This window comes from Oxyura jamaicensis, chromosome 1 (genome assembly GCF_011077185.1).
Source record: "Oxyura jamaicensis isolate SHBP4307 breed ruddy duck chromosome 1, BPBGC_Ojam_1.0, whole genome shotgun sequence".
In the NCBI taxonomy this organism is placed as follows: domain Eukaryota; kingdom Metazoa; phylum Chordata; class Aves; order Anseriformes; family Anatidae; genus Oxyura; species Oxyura jamaicensis.
Genome location: NC_048893.1, coordinates 122,838,573 through 122,860,239, shown reverse-complemented (window position 1 = coordinate 122,860,239; position 21,667 = coordinate 122,838,573). Strand labels below are relative to the sequence as shown.

The 21,667-nt window shown below is 38.8% G+C and overlaps 1 protein-coding gene across 10 annotated transcripts in view; it reads left to right on the top strand.

The window, feature by feature from the left end:
- Positions 1 to 21,667, top strand: part of CNKSR2 (connector enhancer of kinase suppressor of Ras 2) — a 220,533-nt gene that overhangs the window by 33,419 nt on the left and 165,447 nt on the right. For all 10 annotated transcript variants that reach the window (XM_035318003.1, XM_035317842.1, XM_035317923.1 and 7 more), the window contains exons 2-3: positions 3,740 to 3,903; positions 15,935 to 16,137. In XM_035318003.1, the coding sequence (XP_035173894.1) occupies positions 3,740 to 3,903; positions 15,935 to 16,137 (367 nt within the window). The remainder of the gene's footprint in view (positions 1 to 3,739; positions 3,904 to 15,934; positions 16,138 to 21,667) is intronic.

Below are 21,667 nucleotides of genomic sequence, written 5' to 3'. Positions count from 1 at the left end.
AGATGTGGGTGAGGAGCACTGACTGCCCTTTTGTATTGTTAGTATCTCCTATCAGTGCACAGTTCTGTTTACTGAAAGAATTAACGGTCTTAATTAAGAAATAAAATGACAGAAATAAATGACTTTTTATAAGAATATTCTATTTAGGGAGTGAGGGGAAGTAATTGTGGCAAGCTATTCTGAAAATGTCATGCAATCTACAGTTAAATTATTTTGTTCTTTCCTGGATCTGTTTTTTACGAAATTGGTGAGTCAAGCAATTGTCAGTAATATTTTTGTTTTCTTTATTTTTTTTCTTACCTTATATGAACTATATGCATCTGTCTATATTACATCTGAATGACAAAAATAAACAGATAGCAGGCGGAGGAAGAATATTGGCTTTATTTAAAATTAACTTTCCGTAAGTGTTTATTAAGTGCATCTGTCACATCTTATTCTGGATTTGTGCTGCTAGTCTCTTATTGGGAATTCATTTTTTTTTAATTTTTTTTTTTGGAAACCTGATGACGTTGAATATTCTAATTGCATTATTCTCATTCAGAAGTCTATGTAAGCACTGTGGGACTTATGTTGAGGCATATCAGAAGTACTTACTGCTGTCTTTTTTTAGTCATTTAGCAAAAGCACATCTACAGTCTATTTTTAATATATTTTAGATGAACCATTTTGTTCATTGTCAAGAATATTCAATTTCTTTCAAAAAATAAATGTCATTGTACAAGAGACAGTGCTTGTAACATAGGTCATGCAATTAATTTCCCAAATGGAAAACTTGCACTTAAGAGCGCTTTTGAAGAAAATAGGTACAAATATGGATAAATCAATAAGGTTCTTATTATACACTTCATGATGATGGAATCCTGTGCATGCGTGTAAGTGAGAACAAATCAGATGGATTCAGAAAGGCTTGAAAGAAAATTATTTTTTTTTGCAAGTTAAATGTCTAAGTGAGTTCTTATAGAACTGGGACTTGGTAAATAGCCTTCCTTCCAGGTGTCGGTCAGAAAAGAATAACTGGTTTGTATTGCCACTTATCTGTTTGCTAACAGTAGTGCACATTACCTAGTGTGTAAAATAAATGGCAGTGTTTGGTGAGTTGAGGGCACCCATTGAAATGCTTTTGGACTCATTCTCTTTGACGTGTTCTGAAGCAGTGGTGCCTTAGAAAGACATTAAGGTCCTTCCTTGTAGACCACACTGTGTATGTGTATATTGTGGTGTTTTACAGTGAAACAATACTTTCATTTAAAAGCAGTTCTAAGGACCAACTCCTGAGTATTCAATAGTTATGTACAAAGTGGGGAAAAAAATACCAGAAGTATAGTGTGGCACACCACAAAGCATCAGGCCATGGTGTTTTGACCTTAGTGTTCCTGTCTTCTGTTCTGTGCATTTGTTTGGCAGCAAAGTCCTTTTATGGATCATTGTTGGTGGTTCTGGTAATTCATAGCCAAGTCTGTAGGGCAACGAAACTAAGGAAGATAAAAGCTTTTGTATGTCATTGCTCTTAATGAGAATTTAACCACTTGTATTTTTCATTATTGGTGATTTATGGAGCAATTTTTAGCTTCTCAAGCCAGTCAAGTGCATTTGAGAGCTGTGTGGCAAGGTCTATAACCTGATCATAGAATCACAGAATGGCTTGGGTTGGAAGGTACCTTTAAAGATCATCTTAATTCCAAGCCCTCTGCCATAGGCAGGCATACCTACCACTAGACCAGATTGCTCAAAGCCCTATCCAACCTGGCCTTGAACACTTCCAGGGATGTGGCATGCACAACTTATAGAGGCAACCTGTTCCAGTGTCTCACCACCTTCTGAGTAAAAAATTTCCTCCTTATATCTAAACTAAATCTACCCTCTTTCAGTTTAAAGCCATTCCCCCTTGTCCTATCAGTTCACCCCCTGACCAAGAGTCCATCCCCAGCTTTCCTGTAGCTCCCCTTTAGGAAGGCCACTCTAAGGTATGCTCAGAGCCTTCTCTTCTCCATGCTGAATGACCCCAACTCTTTCAGCCTCTCGTTGTTGCTCTTTGCTATATAATAGAGTATACAAATGATTTGATCATCTATTTGTTTAAAAAGGCAAGTGAATGGAAGGCATGGCTCTCAATGGCTGCTTAACCTAGACCTTTAAGTGACTTTGAAGAAGCAAGAAGTGAGGTGGCAAGCTCTGGAAGGAAGTGTTTGGAGGCTGCTGGAACTGGGAACTGGCTCATGAGAATTTCTGGTCTCTTGGACTGGAGGATTTTGTTTACAGCACGTTTGCTTGTGGTTTAGTTTTAGTGTGTGAATTCCAGAAGTTGAAGCCATGTGAAGATGATGCTGGTGTGCTCAGGGCTGGAGCAACTCTGCCTGCAGCACCAACACCCTCTTTGTGGGAGACTCTGGAGGTGAGGCTGCACCATAAAGGGGGTGAAAGAGAAAAGAAAATGCTACAAAACCAGCTTCAGAGAAGCTTTATGCTATACACTGGGGATCTTGTGAGTCTCCTGCTCAGCAGCCTTTTCTCTTCCACATATCTTGAGATTTTTCAGGCATTTTGATTAGCAAGTAAAAATGTTCTCACTGCCTTGCAACCTAATAAGCAGACACTTTTCCATCATTAGGAAAGGAGATATGTGCTGGTTGTGGTTGTTTGGAGACAGCCATCTGAAAGGTGCAATCTTTGAAGACGCAGCTAAATTAATACATTCAAGGTTTTTCTCAAATCCTGCTACTCAGTAGCAATTGTGTTCTTCCATCAGAGGGTATTCAGTGTGGTGCAAAGTTTAGGTAGACCCCTGCAAAACTAGGAGTATTTCTTATTCCCTTGGCACAGAGATGGACGTGCTGCAGAGCTTCCCTGAGCTGGTTTGGTCCTCTGAGGCAAGGACTGGTGGGGAAGAGGTGTGTGCTCTTGCTCTACAATGCTCTTTGCTCCAGGAGAAGCTGTGTAGTCAGCTACACATTATTAGACTGGCACACAAACTGAACAGCTACACTTGGGGTGTCCCCAGAGCAGGACCTGGCCCTGTAAAACAGGAGATCAGCAGGGTACAAACAACCTTGGAGCAGAAAACACACTCTGACATTGCACCACTGTTCTGCATGTCCCTTCACGGGCTGCTAGTCAAGAGTCCCAGGAAAGGGCAGGTTCCTAGGAGAGGGCACCTGCACTAGTGCCTCTTCATCACGCGGCCTGCAATGGCAGAGTTAGGCTGGGAGAGAGGTTAAGAGGCACTGACAGCTTATTGCTCCTGGATGCATTGCATTAAATGTATTCACACTTCTATTTCTATAAATGTTTTCCCTTGTTTCCAGATTCTTATAGTACTCTAATAACTAATGCAATAGCTTATGCAGCACTCAGAAAAGTCTTCTTTTCCTGTGTTCCCACTTCTCCTCTCCTCTTCCTGATAGAGCCATTGCTAATATACCTGTTACTAGAGACTGTCAGATATGTATTCATAAAACAGTATACTGTAAGAATTCAGGGCTCTGTTTGGGCTTCAGGAGTGGTTGATGTTTTCCAGAGGTAGAAAAGCCACAGTTGCCATAGCTCTCCAAATGTTATGATTTATGGGCAGCATAAAATTATACTACTCGTGTTAGTAATAGTTACATATTTATTTTGAAGATAGGACAAATATCCTCTGTTGGCTTGATTTTTGGTTCCAGTCCATTTTGATTTGATTTTCTATGGCAGGATAAGATGTTGCTAACTTTTCTTTCTTTCTTCCATCCTGTTATTGCAGGTCTTGATGACTGCCTGCAGCAATATATTAAGAACTTTGAGAGAGAGAAGATTAGTGGTGACCAACTACTACGTATTACACATCAAGAACTGGAAGATCTTGGAGTCACGCGAATTGGCCACCAGGAGCTTATCTTGGAAGCAGTAGACTTGCTCTGCGCACTGGTAAACTTCTTGGGGTAAAAGGGGAGGGAGCGAACCATACTTGCATATTGATCACTTGTGTATTCAGATTTCTAGTCCTAAAAACTATATAAAATAGTTCAAGAAACTCCTGACATGCAATGTATGATCAATTTAACATTTTAAAACAAAGGAAAGATAAAGAACAATATCTATTGCTAAGGTAGTCCTTGTTAAATAACTTGGTGCCAAAGATTTAAGAGTTCTGTATCGGGGAAAAAAAAAAAAAGCCTGAAATCACAACAAGACTAGACTGTGTCTGGTCCAGAATGTAAAATATTTGTATATTTGAAAGCAGTAATGGAGTGCCGGTTGCCCTTTACAAACAAAATGTCCTGATATTAACCATGTCATTTTTCACTGATCCTTTATGCAGTCCCTCAGAGTATAGCAAATTATGTTTTAGATGATTACTCAAGCTTGCTGAAACATAGGTGCTTGTATTTCACAGTAGAAAGGATTAAAGACTGAAATAATTATCTTACGTGTAAATAATACATACATCTATGATGCAGTATATGGAGGGATTTTGCTAATGGTCTTTTCAGTCAGGTTGTTTCACGATAAAAATTTGGATTATCCCCTCTGTGAGGGGTGTGGTGCTGGCTTTACCATTCTTACAAACTTTTTTGTGTGTGATTGTAAAGATTAATGATGGATTGGGTACACTGTCTGCATTCTCTGCTGTAGGAAGGATTGTGAACAGCAGTTCTAAGATCTACTTGACTGCCTGAAGTGGTATTCTGTAGATTTTTAATGCATACTACTTTTCCAAGCTTCAGAAGCAGCTTTAAGGAAGCTGAATCCCAGTAGAGGAAATCAAAGATGGTACTCTGAAAGGCTCTTCAGAAGAGCTTGTGGGTTCTCAATATGCAGCAGTTTTTCTGAATATCCTATTATTGCAACTTTGGGAGATAGATGTGAGGAGTAATGAAGAGAGTGAAAAGAAAAATTAAAAATGTAAAAGGAAAAGTAAAGAAGGGGAGAAAAGACTTTCTATACACAGGAAGATATTTTGTTTTAAACATGCCTAAGACTTTCTTCTTTAGAGTAGTATTCATAATAGTGTTATGAAATAGCTCAGTGTGATAATTTAACTCATCTATTTTGTTTGTGTGTAGTTGATTCTTTAAATAATGGAAAGGCTGCAGTCTTTAAAAAAAAAAAAAAAAAGGAAAAAGAATGATACAGACATACAAGGAAACAGAGTTAGTCACAAAGTACTTTCCTCATCAGAAAGTGCAAAGGAAAACAAGAAAATAAATACTTAATTAAAGGTAGGGTGAACACTGAGGACAATTCTTTCCAAGCACACAAGGGAGACAGATTGTGGCTTTTTCAAATATATCCTAGTTTCACAGAAATAACCTTGTTTGTTAGCTGAAATTTCCTTTTGTTTTTCTGGTTATATAATTACAGATGTTATCTTCAAACAGACGCATCTTATATTTGTAGCTCCCTTATCTTAGACAATAGTGTATGGAACTAAGTTGTATATCAAATAAGGAATTTGTAGTGAAGGCTAACACTGCATTCTTAATTCATGCAATATGTCTCTACCTTCCTGGTCCATGTTGTATATAGTGTCTACTTTTCTGAGTTAGTCTTCAAGAAAGACTATCACTGAAACATGATAACAGGCTTTCAGATCTCAACTTCTAATTTAAGTTGAGGCTTTTGCAGTCTTACAGTTGGCTGCTGATGGCTCCTCAGGGACACAAAATGTGATTGTTATATTGATTTTAGTGGACTTAATTTGAATTTATTGTTCACCAATCAGATAAACCTCTTAGGAAATTTAATTTAGAGGCAATCCTTTTGGCTATACTGGACCTATACTTACAGCCTTTCTTCTTTTTTTATTGCATCAGTAAGTATCTGTCCTGGTTAGTGCTTGCCTGTTCTTCTGATTAGCCTCTGAAATGGACTGTATGTTTAAGAGAACTCTAAGCCTATGAGTGTTCAACATAGGACAACTGCTCATGCAGGTAGTCAATGTGCGAGTTTTTGAAATGAAAGTTATCTGCTTATTTCTTGTTACGCTGGAATTTAACAGGATTCATGATACAATTTGCATGAGTTACAGGTGTTGGATCCAACTGAATTAAGGTCTAATTGGATGCTGGAAATTAGCAGTAGTAGGATGAGATAGGAATAGTCGTATTAATTTTGCCTTGCATACATAATCTCTGATCTAATCATTAAAAGCCAAATGGATTGCAGCTTCTGATTCCTCTCCCCATTGTCTCTGAGTCAGTGAGTGACCACCTAAAGCATTTTTTTGGTGTTGAGGACAAAACCATCTCCCACCATTCGTTCCTGCCCCACTCTGCAAAGAGAGGTTTCTAAGGCAGAGGGGCTATCAGTGAGGAAAGCTGCTGTGACAGTTGATATGTTTTAGGAGATTCCTTCTTTCTATCCCCTTTCCAGCAGTTTTCTGGGGAAGACTTCTGGTGATTTCTGCTCTTTAGCTGCGGTTATGGCAAATAGCAAACTATCTTATTGTATTACACGTCTGTAGCTCATGGGCCAGTATTTTCTTTCTGGAGGGAAGTGGAGGACCTGAACAAACCATGTTTGTTGGGTATGGAGAATGCTTGGGGCCTCCTTAGCAAGCAGGCTGTGAACAGTGCTGAAAAGACAAACTGCTTGCTGCAGTAACAGTGGGAAACACTTATGATTAATAGCCCTATTTAAAGGAATTGGTTTGCTGACATTTGACAGAAGGTAGGTGGCTATGGTCTCTCACCAGATTTTCATCCTGTCATAAGCACTTGCAACAAATGGATTCTCCAGTGTTTGCTAGCTGTTTGGAGGACAAATGGTGGCCTGTGTCACCTTGAGTCTCTCTTGGCTGCCAGCTGCCATACTGTGCTGTTGACAAGACAGCAAGCACTCTGGGGGTGAGATTCACAGATTTTCTTTTCCTGTGCTCCTACAGAGAAGGTGGGATAAAGATTTTGCCCAGCTGCTACTGCTGTTACAGGTCATTCTTGGTGATGATAGTGGGGGCGGACATGTATCATACCATCACTGAAGCTGAACGTGCTCCAGGAGAGAGCGAGTACTGTAACTAATGTGGTATGAGTCTTCCTATCTCCTTCAGTCTGTGAAGGTGGGAGTACGTTCAGTAGATTATCTTGCCATTGTGTTTTTTTTTTGTTTGTTTGCTTGTTTTTGTTTTATAATAACTTTATGTCAGAAAGGGCAAGATAAATGAAATGCACTCTGTGCTTAAAAATGTTTAAAAGCAGGAATTATGGAGGTATGTGATGGTGTTTAATTGCTAGAGTTTGGTGCATGATTTTGGATCAGTTCTTGAGAAAACACCACAGTGGAGCTACTCCTGTAGAGTTGCTCTGTTTCCAGTAAGATGTGTCTCTTTTTTCTTTCCATTTCTGTTCAAATTGGTACATGAAAACAAGACCACACTGGTGATACCAGCAGATGGATTCCTGCTTGATGTGGAAATGCATGTTGATTCATGCTGCCAAAATCTCAGAACTGGCTGAAAACTGATAAACCAAGAAACTGCATGCCCAATTGTAGATTTATGGGAGAACTTCTACTGAGTTAACTATCATGGTATTTTTTTTTTACCCAAACTACTCCCAGTTAATAAAATATACACTTGCTCATCACTTAAATAGTATCACCTAGAACCAGCCTCAACCTCATCCTTTCTTGATGCTCATTGCAGTGAGGGTAGTGTAAGACTACTTTACATTCCATAAGTAACCAGAGCAGCAGACCTTCATCCACACAGAAAATGCCAGGAGCCTTGCTTCTCAGATGGCTGCTTTAAGAACCAGAGCTGATTGAACAATGCCAACCGAAAATGAATTGAGGAAAGATGGAGGTGATGCTTACAAAAAGAGGAATGTATATTGAAGAACAGATTACTTAGGTAATGCCATCAAATTGCTGTAGCAGTCTTCAGTTTGGAAATGCATCAGAAGGTCTGTACCTCCTGAAATACCTAACTTTGCAGGAGGAAAAAAAAGTCCATAATTCTTGTTCCATCTTCTGTTTGGAGACGATGTTTCAGTTTACCAAACTAGGTATGACCATATTTTGTGAAGTGTCCTTGGCCTCTGATTGTTGTCTCCTTGGCATCAAATTTTTCCCAGAAAATGTTACCTTCTGCCTTGCTCTCTTGAGTATACAAAGATTGCATAGCCAAAGATTTCTTCTTCCATCTTTTAAGAAAATGATCCAATTTTCTACAATATATTGATGCTTAAGGGTGTTTTTGGTAGGGGTGTTTGTTTTGCTTTGCTTTGCTTTGCTTTTCCAAACTATAACATTTTGTTTGAATGAGGAATACTAAATTATTTTCATTTCATCGTGAACACTTTTTTTAAATGAGAACTTGAAGTGGAAAATATTTTATCCTGAGAAGATAAGAATATTTAGAAAACTTCACAAATTACATTTGAATGCTTTCAAATTTTATTTAAGCAAATATGTTAGTTAAAGCCCTATGAATTTGCAAAATATTTTTCAGGGAACCTGCATTTGTGTAGAAGAGATTTTTGTTTAAAAGAAAAAATGTTTTTTGCTTTGTACAGAATACTGATTTTTAGTACTGATTTCATGCAGGTTACTTAAATTTGCTGTGGCTGTGCAGGAATTTATTATACACCGTACATTTGAATCTGTAAAGCTAGAAGATTACAGCAGATGAAATAGCATTATTATTTGGCAGACAAAATGTTGGTGTGTGTGCTAACAATATGAAATTACTTATCATTTACCACTAACACACATTCATTTGCATATAAATGTTTTAAAAAGCAGATCTACTTTACTCATAAATGATTCAATTCCTCTTAAGAATTATGCCTTTTATCTTAATTTCATCTTCTTGCCATTTCTCACACACATATACGTTCCTTTGCCCTTATCACTAGTCAGATCTTAAAAATACTTTTGTCAGTAATAGTGAATATTACACTTAATCACTGTAGTGCTAAAAGAGGAAGGCTTTAATTCCGGAATGGAAATGTGTGTACTGAAGTTAAAATTTATTGTTGATATTTTGCATGCCCACAGCAGAAAAAATGACTTACCCTTTTTACTCTTGCCCTTTGCAAGTTAAAATTCTACTTATATATCATGTGCCTTCCTGTCTTCAGTCTGAGCTAACTTACTGCAAAGAAGGAAATCCTCAATCAAAAGACCATAACCAGATCAATAAAACCAAGGACCTAAAGCGTTTGTGTTAGCTGATAGAGATCGCATTGAAAATGTTTGTTGCTGTTAGTAGACCTTTTCTACAGAACTGCAGTAAAGCCTATGGTATGCCAAAGGCAGTAAATATGTCCATATGCAAAGAGCGAATGTGAATGCCCTTCCTCTGACCTATCTCAAAAATTGGCTGTCTATGTAGATAGATACTTTTCTTAGTTGCTTTTTTTCTTTGGGCTGTTCTGAGTTGTGGACGTGTGCAAAATATATGCCCTGATTATAAGCAGACCAATTAAAAAGGACTGTTGCAATGTAAAATGTTTTAAAAGTGGTAGTGTGTCCATAGAAATCTGTTGTTGTTGAAACTGCTGGTAGGCTGCTTAAGAATCTGTGAAATGCATTTACCTGAATATATAACTGATATTTTGAATTCTGGAGAAATAACAGGACCTGGCTAAGGCCAAAATTACATGAGGGAGTAGAAAAAATCTGCTAGAAAAAATAATAATAATAATAATAATTATAATAAAAAATAATGAGCACTTGGTCTTGCAGAATCTGCTGCTTGAATAACAGTAAGACGAATAGTTATATAATTGCTCTATTAGTGCTACAAAGCATAACTAGGGCTTGGCTTCTTGATGTGTTACTTGATTGTGCTGTGGAAAAAGAGCTTTTTTTTTTTTTTTTTTTTTTTTTTTTTTTTTAATGATGATTAATAATAGTCTTTACCAGGCTCTGCAGGTCTGTAGCTGTCACGCACCTGATGTTTTTCTGACTGCAAATGTTTAGGACAAATATTTATATTCTTTGAAACAATCTGCCTTTTAATCAGTATATACTTAATAACTACAATAAATTATAAATGCAATTTGAACTATCTGTCTTTATTTCTTATTGACTAACTGTATTTATGAAACAGATATGTAAGGATCATATGTTGTGAACTTCTAAATTATCCCATATGTCAGTGCTATTTGAAGGAGAGAGAACCCTAGTGCTGGCATTTCATGATGCTGGAAGAAGGGCTGTTAGGACTATATGTTGTAGGCAGAACTGATGAGTTATAAAGTTACATAAGGAACCTTCCATATGACAAGCTGTGTTCTCAAGCCACTCTCACCTTTAAACTGGTAAACTGGTTTGCCTCATGCTTTGTGGGATGTGTTCAGCCAAATGTTTTTGAGATTCAGAACTGGATGCATTTTGTTTATTTCAAAAACAATGTTGGAGAGAAAGGTTGGAATTTTTCACGGGAAGTTTTTAGTGACCCCAGATTTTGAGGCATGGTTTTGAAATGGCTCTTATGTACCTTAGTATCCACATGATGCTGTTTTGATTATAAATTTAAAAACTTCCTCAGGCTTCCCAAGAACTGAGGGCTCTAATCTTTACTGTTTCCAGTTTGCTTGTTTAAAAGCAATAAATATTACATACAGAAATGCTGCTTAAGAATGAAATTGGGAAGAGGAAAACACTGAAAAACAGTGAGGAGTAAAATTAAGCTTGTCTGAGATTATCTTAAGTCCACTTCTTTGCAGGCATATGCTCTTCTCACAACAGTCTGTAAATAGGTGGAAAAAAAAGCCACAACTTTTTTAAAAAATATGTTAGAAAGAAAACTTGATTTCATGCTTGTGATTATCTGTATTACTGTGAGATATCAGGCATAACTGAGAAGTTATATTTCTTTACACAGAAGTTATTACACAGTGCACATAATTTATTACGCAGTACAGCTACCTCAACTATGATATTTGTCTTTGCAAAAGCTTGCCACTTTTTTCTTCCATTAAAAAATAATGTTTGTAATGTTTGTCATGTTTGAATGTTTGTAATGTTTGAATGTTTGTGATATTTGCCAAAGAAAAATAATCCTTTACCTTCTGTAGCTTATACAGTCATAGTAGCCTTCTCTGTAGGGGCAGCAGAATTAATCGATGTAAGTACTGATATCTGCTGTGCCTGTCTGGAGAAGCTGTTCTTATTTTTCTTTTACCCCCAAGCACCAGTGTTGCAGTAGTAGTGTCAGTTCTCATCTTGTGTTGCTTCAGTGAGAGTCAGCACTGGTCACGGCATGCCTTTTGCTCCACATGGTTTCCAGCAGATTTGTGGGCTGAATGAGAAGAAACAGTTATCTAGGGAGATAGGCAGAGGGGTCCATATGCTTATTTCTTCATCTTGGGTTATTTGCAGGAGTCAGATGATGTCCTTGAACTTAACGTGGCCTCTCTGCTTGGGGTTGTATAGGCATTTGTGGTTACATAAAAAGTTGTGATAAGGATATATGTTTTAAGGGATTTTTGGATTTGTTAATGGGACCGCGTGTATGTCTGTCTTCCACATTGTGGTGTATTTAGATTTGAACTTCTTTTGGTACCTGAGCTTGGCTTTTTACAATAGATGTGTTGCACTGGAACAGGCAGAGTAGACATACCCTATAGATGTCAGCAGCCTCTAGACACCATGTCTGAGGCAACAGAAATAACTAGCACTATATCACTTTCCTTTCTAACCCATGCTAGTAGTGTGAGGTGCACTTGCTTACTAGCAAGGGCTAAGTGAATTTAACACAGAACAAATTGAAATGAACTCTGATTTTTTTTTTTAATGTTAATTTTTATTTGTGTGGCGAAGGGTAACTAATATTCCACAAAAAGTCCAGAAAGGTTCACTTCACTCCCAAAGTTTGGTGACTGAAGTCTTTTCCTACCTTATGGTGCTGGTGCAAGGATGGGCTGGCAGATGGCCTGTCTCCCCCCACCAAAAAAAAAAATATATATATCAAAACTCATCAGTGATGATTAGACCTGCTGCTTGTCAGCACGTGAAGAAAAGAGCTACAATTCATCACTCGCACTGTCATGTGAAGCCACAGAAAAGTAATTAGCAGGTAAAATGTCTATTAATAGCTTCCACCACCTTTTGCTTAAGCACCTGCTGACAAGCTATTACTCTGTGTAGCTTAGCTTCATCAAGTTCTTGTTTTGTGATTGCTAGAAAAGATGCCATTAGAGCCATTTCTGTTGAGGCGGGGTGTCTCTGAAGAGGCTCTTCCTCTGTGGCCCCTTGTTGATAAAGCAGATGTGTAGACTTGCCTTGCTGCTAGTAATCTCTACAAGCACTCAGAGATTTCTTTGTGCTTCTTCCAGTGACTGTAAATTTATTTTGGCTAATGGTAGCACAACTTGTGTTAGTGCAGGCTAAATGCAGAGTAGGGAAAAACAAAGAATTGTCGTCTTTGCCTGCAATTATCTTTTTACATTGCTTGGAAATAAATGCAGCGTATTTCTAAGAAAACAATATTGTTAATAGTATAGTATCACGTATAAAGTATGATTGAACGTGGCAGTTATTATTTGAGCAAGCTTTTTTCCAGTATTAAAACACTCAATTCTTTGTTTTGTTTTTAATGTGGGCCAGAAATATTAGTAATAAACAAAGTGGGGATTTTGTTAGCTTGGCTGCTGTTGTAGGATCCCTTCTGCTTGGAGGCTTTGATAAACACAGATGCCTCGAAATATATTCTGCCTGAAATTTCTCTGTATTTTGCACTTCTGGCTATATCTGTCTCATATTACAGGTAGAGGCTTTACCAAAATCTGTGCCATTCCTAATGTATGACTGAATTGTATGTAGCTTGGACATCAAGTAGGCCCCTCCATTTTTTATGTTAAAGAAAATGCACACAGTTGACAAATGTATCTGGAAACAGACTTTGTGTCCTTCCCTTTCCACTTACCTGGCAGTGAAAAAAGACATCTGAAAAAGAAAGAATATGTATGTAGTTGTCACTTGAAATGTTAACAAGAATCCACTAAGCTTTTACAGGAGATGCTTTTCTACAGAAGTATGTATGCACCCTGTTATTCAGTCACAGGATACTGTTTTGACGATCTTGCTCAGCATTTCCTTTTTACTGATGATTTGCTTTCTGGTGGGACTCAAGGCCTATGCATTACCAGCGTAGGCTTCCAGTGCAAGCAGGCACAGTGCAGGCTGCTGTCTGCTACCTGCCTCTCTGAACGGGCAAGGTATGGGCCAGGTGATGGAGAGGGGGATGAAGGAGGAGGTGAAGTAATTTGGAGCTGACAAGGGAGAGCCTTGGGATGGAGCCTGGGCCTCGGCGTGGGTCCCCAGCCATGGGTCTTTTGTGTGGCCTGGCTGGAGGGCCCTGGCTCATCTGGACACCTAGCAAACCCACTGATGCCTTCCCTTTTTGTTGAGGAAGGAGAATGTGTTTGGTGCTGAGGGATTTGGAAACTTGAAACACAGGCCCCATTGTGGAAGTGTTAGTAATGCTGAGACACCTGGGGTGTGAGGAGATTGAGAGGTACTAGGTGAGGAAACTCAGACTGACGCTGCTGAGGATGAGCACAGTATTTAGATAACCACATTCAGCCTCTCACTGACAGCCTCCTTGATTAAGAAATTCAGCATTGCTGTATATTGGAAAGAAAGAGGGAAGTCTCATGAGGAGATGTGGCAGAGCTGCAGTTTGTGGACATTCCCCTTGGTGCTTGGAGACATGAGCACCATGGTAAACGTGTGTTGTTGCAGGCATCCCTTGCAGTGGGTTTTGGTTTGCTTGACTGCTTGAGACTTCTCTCCTGACTTTTCTCAGGGCAAGCTGATTTATAAGAAAATTCCCATTATAATTCTTTTCTCTGAAGTATCCTTTTTTTTTTTTTTTTGGTTTGTTTCCTTTTTTTCTTTCCCCCAAATAAGCTAGATGCTCAAGAAGTAGAATGAAATAAGAACCTTTTTTTTTTTTTTTTTTTTTTTTTTCCAGCTTATTCCTACAGAGTCGTAGATCTCCATCAAGCTCTCTTAACCACAACAACCACAGGGAAAAAAAAAGAAAGAAAAAAAAAGATAAACTATTTGATGTTTATCTCTTTAATTTGAAAGATTTAATAAGTTATTAGTTATGAGCCGCTTAACTGCATAATAAAGTATGTTTTACTTTTCCATCTGAATTTGTTGTTTTCATCTTGTAATTTTTTATTTATAACTTAACTCTATCTGTTGTATAATTGCTATAGAATATTTACGTGGTGGAAAAGTCATTACCCAAATGTACTAACTGTCTAATTGGGAATTGAGCAAGGTGGCAGCACACAGACAGCGCCTACGCAGAAACTGTGTGGTTGATAAACATGTCAAAAAGCCTTTGTTGGCCAGAATAAGGATGTTCTCAGAAGCTGCTGTAGAGGTTTTAAAAATGCAACCTTAGCATATGTTAATTTCGCCACATCTGAGTCCCACATCTTTTGCTGTGGAAAGACAACTGTCATGTTAGTGACTCCTCATTAAGTGTGTTCAGTTTACAGGTGTGACGAAGATCTGGCTTGGAGAAGGCAGGCAAGCCATATGCTAAACCGTCTCCTTTCTATAATATTCCAGCATTTTTTCAGGATTAGAAATTGTGGAAGGGCTAGGGGCTGCATGTTTACTGGGGGCTACATCAGTGGGATCTTCCTGGAGTCCCTGTATAATTAAAGAGGAGATAAGTTCATTTAGTAGATGCAGTAGATGGTTTGGATAAGGAGAGTGACAAATGCTGTAAATCTTTTTTTTGTTTTGTTTTGTTTTTTCTCCTCCTCTCCCTCCATCACTAATTAAAAAAAATACAATAAGTATGCTTCAGCAGTCTTAATCTTGATTGGTGAATATATTCTTTCTCCTCATGGACCGATTAGCATGGTGAGCAAATTTTGGGCAGTTTGGGATGAGAGACATTGTTAAGTGGATTTTTCTGTATGCAGATGAGGTGCTTTCTGCATCCTGCTTTTGTCATTTGTGGTAGGAAATGGTCCATCCTGGATAGTAAGTAGCCCTTTACATCATCCTCAGAACAAGTTGTGGCCATAACCCTACGATGTGGTTAAGGCAAGGAGTAGTTTTAGCAGTCTTATCTCTCCTATGGCAATAATAAGCCCAAGCCTCTGAAATCCCTTATTTCTTTAAAATTGGAAGTAAAAATCTCTTGAAATAACTCCTATTCTTTGCATGTGTGAGGGAAAACAAATCCATGCCAGGATAAACAAATTACGGATGTTACTATAATATATTGTAATTAAACATGAAATTATGGTATTCTCTAGTGCCATTTCACCAGCATTTGTATATTTGAAGGATTTTCAAGTACTATTTGTTAATATTCCTGCATGATTATTTCTGTCTCTGCTGCATAGCAGAGGACCATATTTAAGCTAAAGGGACTGACTCTTAAATGGAAGCAAAGTTTATAACTTGACTTTAAAAGTCACTTGACTTTAAAAGCACAGACACTGTGGAGAGTAGCACTGTGTTCTCTGGTCTGTGAATCGCTGGTCCTTTGCTGCTAAAAAGAAGATAATGAACATGCTTCCAACAAAAGCATTCTGGTATTATGCTGTGTCCATACTGTCTACTTCTGCTAGTTGTAAGCCCTCTTTCCTTAAGTAATTTTAGGAATCAGGGTGACTATGGGCACAAGATCTGTAAGCATTGGATCTTCTGAGAGAACCATTGGATCTTCTGGAAGTGCTATACTGCTTTGAAAATCCATCTGCCAGATTAGGGTTTCTCTTCATTTTGAGGTGTTTTTCTCAGTGCACTTAAAAGCAGCTAAAAGATCACTCATAATTTTTCTCTTCTTTTGTTCTATTTTTAAGCACTTTAGAAACAGAACATGCCATACATTTAAAATCTAATGAGTGGGTGTATTTCTACCTTAATTATTAGGAATGGTTAAGTTTTGAAGCAGAAGAGCAGTCTTGCTGTTCTCAGTACTTCATGTTCAGCAGCACAGCTAACTTTGTCTTTGTCTCTATTTCAGAACTATGGTTTGGAAACAGAAAATCTGAAAACCCTTTCTCACAAACTGAATGCATCTGCCAAAAATCTGCAGAACTTCATCACTGGGAGGAGGAGAAGTGGTCACTATGATGGAAGAACCAGCCGCAAATTACCAAATGATTTTCTGACATCAGTAGTGGATCTCATTGGAGCAGCTAAGAGTCTGCTGGCTTGGTTGGACAGGTAAAATCTCCCAAATGTGTCACAGGTAACCAGTTCATACACATGCACAAAACCCAACCTCTTTACAAGAACTAATGTAGACATGGAAATTGAAGCAGAAATCATTTACAAATTCACAGGGGAAGTTTGTAGTGTTGTTTTTTTTCTTGTTAATTGGCTGTCATCATGAAATTCAGATAGCATCCAAAAAATACATCTAAATTCACTGCAGCCTTACGCATATCTGGAAATATAGTGACAGGCTGACATCATTAAGTTGTATATATATTTTATTAACAATATAGAACAATTTGACCTGTGTAACTCAGATTCCTTGCTCTGATAGTATCAAATTGACAAAACTATGATCGTTCTATTCATGATATAGGTGTTAGTGTATGCTTCCGTGTGTGTGTGAACATGCATTTTGCAGGTCATTTTTTTTAATTGCAGTGTAGTAACTCTGAAACTGTAGATGCAGCTGGAACTGGCACGTACTCTTATCTCTGTGTATTGGGTTTACGTGGCAAGGCTGGGGGGGCAGCGGGGGTGCTGCAGGGGTGGCCTCCGTGAGATGAGTCCAGCAGCAGCTGCCCAGCAGCTGTCCCATGTCAGATAAGGGACAGTTTCAGCCAGCTCCAAAGGGACCTACTGCTGGCCAAAGCTGAGCCAGTGAGTGATGTTGTTTGTGCCTCTGTGAGAGCAGAGTTAAGAAAGGGGGAAAACCTGCTGTGCAAGAGCGGCTGGGAAAGAGAAGTGAGAAGCAGCCCTGCAGATGCCAAGGTCAGTGCAGCAGGAGGGCAGGAGGTGCTCCAGGCAGGCAGCAGCAGTTCCCCTGCGGGCTGTGGAGAGGCCCCTGGTGGAGCAGGCTGTCCCCCTGCAGCCCATGGGTCCCACACGGAGCAGATCTCCACGCTGCAGCCCGTGGAGGAGCCCCCGGGGGAGCAGGTGGATGTGGCCTGGAGGAGGCTGCGGCCCATGGAGAGCCCCCGCAGGAGCAGGCCCTGGGCCGGAGCTGCAGCCCATGGAGAGGAGCCCACGCAGGAGCAGGGGGTGTGGGGGGAGCTGCCGCCCGTGGGGGACCCGTGCTGGAGCAGTTTGCTCCTGGGGGATGGATGGACCACGAAGTACAGAGCAGTGTGGGAGCAGTTCTTGAAGAGCTGCTGCCTGTGGGCAGCCCCCTCAGGCTCAGTTGGGGAAGGACGCCATCTGTGGGAGGGACCCCATGGGGAGCAGGGGCAGGGAGGGACCGTGTAGGAGTAGAGGAGACAAAGCCTCAGGGACTGACTGCAGCCCCCATGCCCTTGTGCTGATCAAGGGGTGGAGGTAGAAGGGGGTGGATGGGGGAAGGTGTTATTTGTTGGCTTTTAATTTCTCACTGCTCTTGCTTCTTAGTAATAGAAAATAAACTATATTTATCTCCATATGCTGAGTCTGTTTTGCCTCTGACAATAATTGTTGAGTGATCTCCCTGTCCTCATCTCAACCCTTGAGACCTTTCCACTGTATTTCCTCCCCCTTTCCATTTGAGGAGGGAAAATGAGAGCAGTTGTGGTGAAGTTCAGCTGCCCAGCTGGGTGAAATGACCACGCTGTCACCTAGGAAATATGTGGGATTGAGACTTAACTGCTCTCCTTTACTTTTAATAACAGCAGTAGCAATGTGCAGGTATTTAAGATGATCATTGAAACTCTTGAAGTGGTTAAAATGAATCTACCTGTATGTCTTTATAAAATATATTGCAGTGTGTTTTTATCAGCAAAAATAAAATGCTTATCCTTATTTTCAAGATTTATCTGAACATGCATCTTATTTTGTATCCAGCAGCTGAAGTTTTTTCAGAGTATGAGTTTTGAGTAATTCTTAAAATCGAACAGAATTGTTTGGGTTTGCTGCTCTAGGTTATGTTGTGTTTCATTTTCCTGAGGAAAACTGGCTTCTTTTCCATAAATGATTTCCATATGAAAGACTTAGGTGAAGCATGAATCTTTGCAGTTTCTTCAGCTGAAGTGTAAGCTCTTTCTTTTGTTCAGTAGACTGCAGCTACCACTGCTGCTTCTTTTCTCCCCTCTTTCAAGCCCTTCCAGAGATTTCAAAACTGAAGTTGGGCTCCTGAATTTCTATTTGGACAATTAACATTAAGATATGCAGAGAAGTGATTAAGTTTCATGGAAAGAGCTTAATGTTGAAACTCAAAAAAAATTGTGATAAATGATTAAGTCCCAAATAGGATTTTTGTGATTTATTAAGCGAATAGAGGCAAGCAAACAGCGCTGGGTGCACCGGGAGTCTCTGCTCTACCAGGACGCACACCTGTTACATCAGGTGTCTGATTTTTATGCTCCTAGACTAATACATATTAATCACAATTCCTAGAAAAGGCGGGGTTATTATAATTAGTTCCTGGAATCCAAACCCTCTCTGGACGCATGCGTAGCAGTCTCTGGTGGTCTTTCTGGGGGTCTCTTGTGCTGAAGGCTTGTAGTCTTCCTCCCAGGCTTTGTCCTTCGGTCGTCCTTCAACTCCCCCTTTCTCCTTATTTGGTGGATCTCTTTGCTGGTTATCAGAGGCTTGTGCAGCGTCCCATGCAAAAGTCTGCAGTTTCCTAAAAAAAACTCCTTGGTCCTCTTATCTCCCAGACTAGAGTCTCAATGTTCGCCCTTCAAACCCTCTATTTACACAAATTGCTGGATCATTCCTTTGCATGATACCAGAACTACGTACACTAATCACTCTGTTTTTCTTAAATAGGAGCTTATATTTCATCATGCGGCCCTAGCATTGTTCCATACTGACATGAATCAAATAAACACATTTCACAAAATTGAGTATGTTTTTAGCTCTGTCTCTAGCCTATTGCTGTGACTTGGAAGAACTGTAGGCCTCAGTTTTTCTGCCTGCAAATCTTTTCTGACAGAGAACATCATATCCTTCTGCATCATAAAACAGAAAAATTAGCATGAAAGCATATTACACCTAGGTGAATCAGTACCTGGGACTTCCTTCTATTTAGAAATAATCTTGATTATTTTCTCATTGGAATTGGACATAATGGATAAAGACCGTTAGTTAATAAGTGGAGATAGTTTGCAAAAAAATAGTCTGAAATTTAAAGAGTAAGTTTTCACATTATGTACAGTTAGCATTGAAGAACAAGCTATGATTTTGGCATCTTAATATGAATTTAGTAGTTGAACTTTAGAAAGTAAATAATCATTAGTACTAGGAAATATACAAGAATACATCTGAAATATATATATATAGGTATGTGTAACACTACTGGCATATGTTCTTACAGAGATGTAATAAAATGGTGTTGTCTGTCTACTGACACTTTTTTTTTTCCTGCAGTATTAGTCATAGTGGAGAACTACAAACCTTTCACACCTTTTTTCCCCCCAGTTAATTGAATAGTAAGATTCTTAAAAAAAATAAATTTGTAATGCCTGCATCAGAGCACTGATGTGTCAGTATGTTACTGCAAACTGGGCCAAAATTATGTACTTCTAGTATTAAAAAAACAAATCCAATATGTAAAACTTGTTTGTAGCCCAGAAGTCTGTGGAGAATTACCTCTTAGTAAAATTATGCTTAGAAAGACAGTTATACTGTGTTTATCAGATAGAATTCTGTTAGTAGGTTAAAGCATTGGTGAGGGAAGATTTTTTTAAAATAACTTCTAAAAATGTATATGTCAGTTCTACTCTCAAGTAAAATGCAAAATGAATTTTACATTTATGTGAAGTGTTAGCTGATCAAGTGCAGGAGTTCCAAGAAATTATAAATGAGGGCAGTCATGGTGGGAACTCTCTTTTAGCAATGTTGTCCTTAGCATCCAAATAAGGCTTCCTTGAAGCGATATGTTAATTTCATTCAGATTTCTGGAAAAGCACTCTTGAAGATCTGCGTAGCTTAAACATGTCGTTCTGGCAAACGTTGTCTGTAATGTTTTAAGACTTTTCTGATTTATGAGGGTGTGGAATTTTTTGATTAGGTTTGTTCTTCCTTCTTTGGGAAGCCCCCAAAGTGGGGTGAAAGCAGGCCAATGAATGTATTTTTCTCAGGAAGTCAGAACATCTGGAATGCAATAGGATTATGCTTATTATATTTATTCTAAGCAGCTATTGGGGCCACTAGAGGGAGATAGAAAGATTTTAAATATTAAATATTTAAAGTCAGGAACATGGATTTAGTTTTATTCTGCACAGCTGTTACTGTCAATCTGGGCCCCAAATCTTAATTATTTTGTTTGGTTCCTAATACCAGTTCCATCTCTGGGGTGTGAGAGAGGGGAGAGAAAACCATTAGGAGGAATATAGGCTGCCCCTATGTTGCCTTACAAGTCACACTGGGGAAAAAACAGCTAGCAGCAGCTCCAGCTTGCCTAGAAATGCAGTGATGTGCGTTTTTTTTTTTTTTTTTTTTTTTTTTTTTAATGTATACGGAATGGCGATGTCTCCATGGGACTTGGGCTTCACTTGCTGCTCTAGAAAGTTCTCTCTTTACAATATTTCCATTGTATGCTTACTGTCTGTAAATACCTGATCAGGCCAGGCACAGTTATCAAATGGAGTGTAAGACTTGTGATTTGCTGAGTTAGTCATTGCAGCTCTTGTAGTGGCATTGTGCAGGGCTGGTCCAAGGACACTCTTTGTTCCAGGTCTCTGCCTGGAGCAGTCCTACTTCCAGATGTATGCCAGAGATTGAGGTTTTTATTGAAAATTAGGATAGCTTTTATTGCTGGGGTTTGAAAGTCATTAAGGAACTAGAAATTTTAGCAGAAAATTCTAGCTGTTTTCAAAGGAGGTTGGCTGAAGATTTTTAGGAGCATAAAATAGCTCTTCAGTAATTAAGTCCTGCAAAGAAACTGTCATCACCCAAATAGATTATGTCCTTAAACTTTTAGACTAATTTTAACTTCCTGTTACTTTTTCAACCCACAACATCTTCCAAAAATGTTTTATCTTAACAGTGTTTTATTTAATGGCCTTTCCCTAATCTTCAACTTTTTGCAAGCCATTTTGGTGGCAAGCTTTCTTCAAAACCTGATTTTTTTTTGTGAAAGTACGGTGCATTTCCACTTGACATATAATTTAGATCTTAATCTGGTAGAAAGACATGCTTTACACTGTAGCAACAAACTACTAATTTGATGTTCAGATCAACTTGGCATCTAAATATCTCCACTGAGAAGTGATGTTTCTCAAGAATTAGAAAATAATATATACAGTCATCCAGGTGTTCTGAACTTCCATTTAGATTGTAGTTGTTACTTTCAGTCTTTATTCCTGTAATTCTTGAAGCTTGTATATTTTGGATTAGTAATTGATGCCATCATTCTGAATCTTTCTTCTTCATTGATGTGCTGGGTTCCCAGAAATTCTTCTGTCTTTTACAGGGCTGATACACTCCATCCTGAAGTGGAAACCTCATTGCTTTTTGTGCAGCGTGCTCCTTTGCTTGTGATTATGTACAACAGTTCTTCTGAATTTATTTCTCAATGTATCCTCTGATAGTGAAAACACACATAGCCTTACTGTTAAAGTTCAGG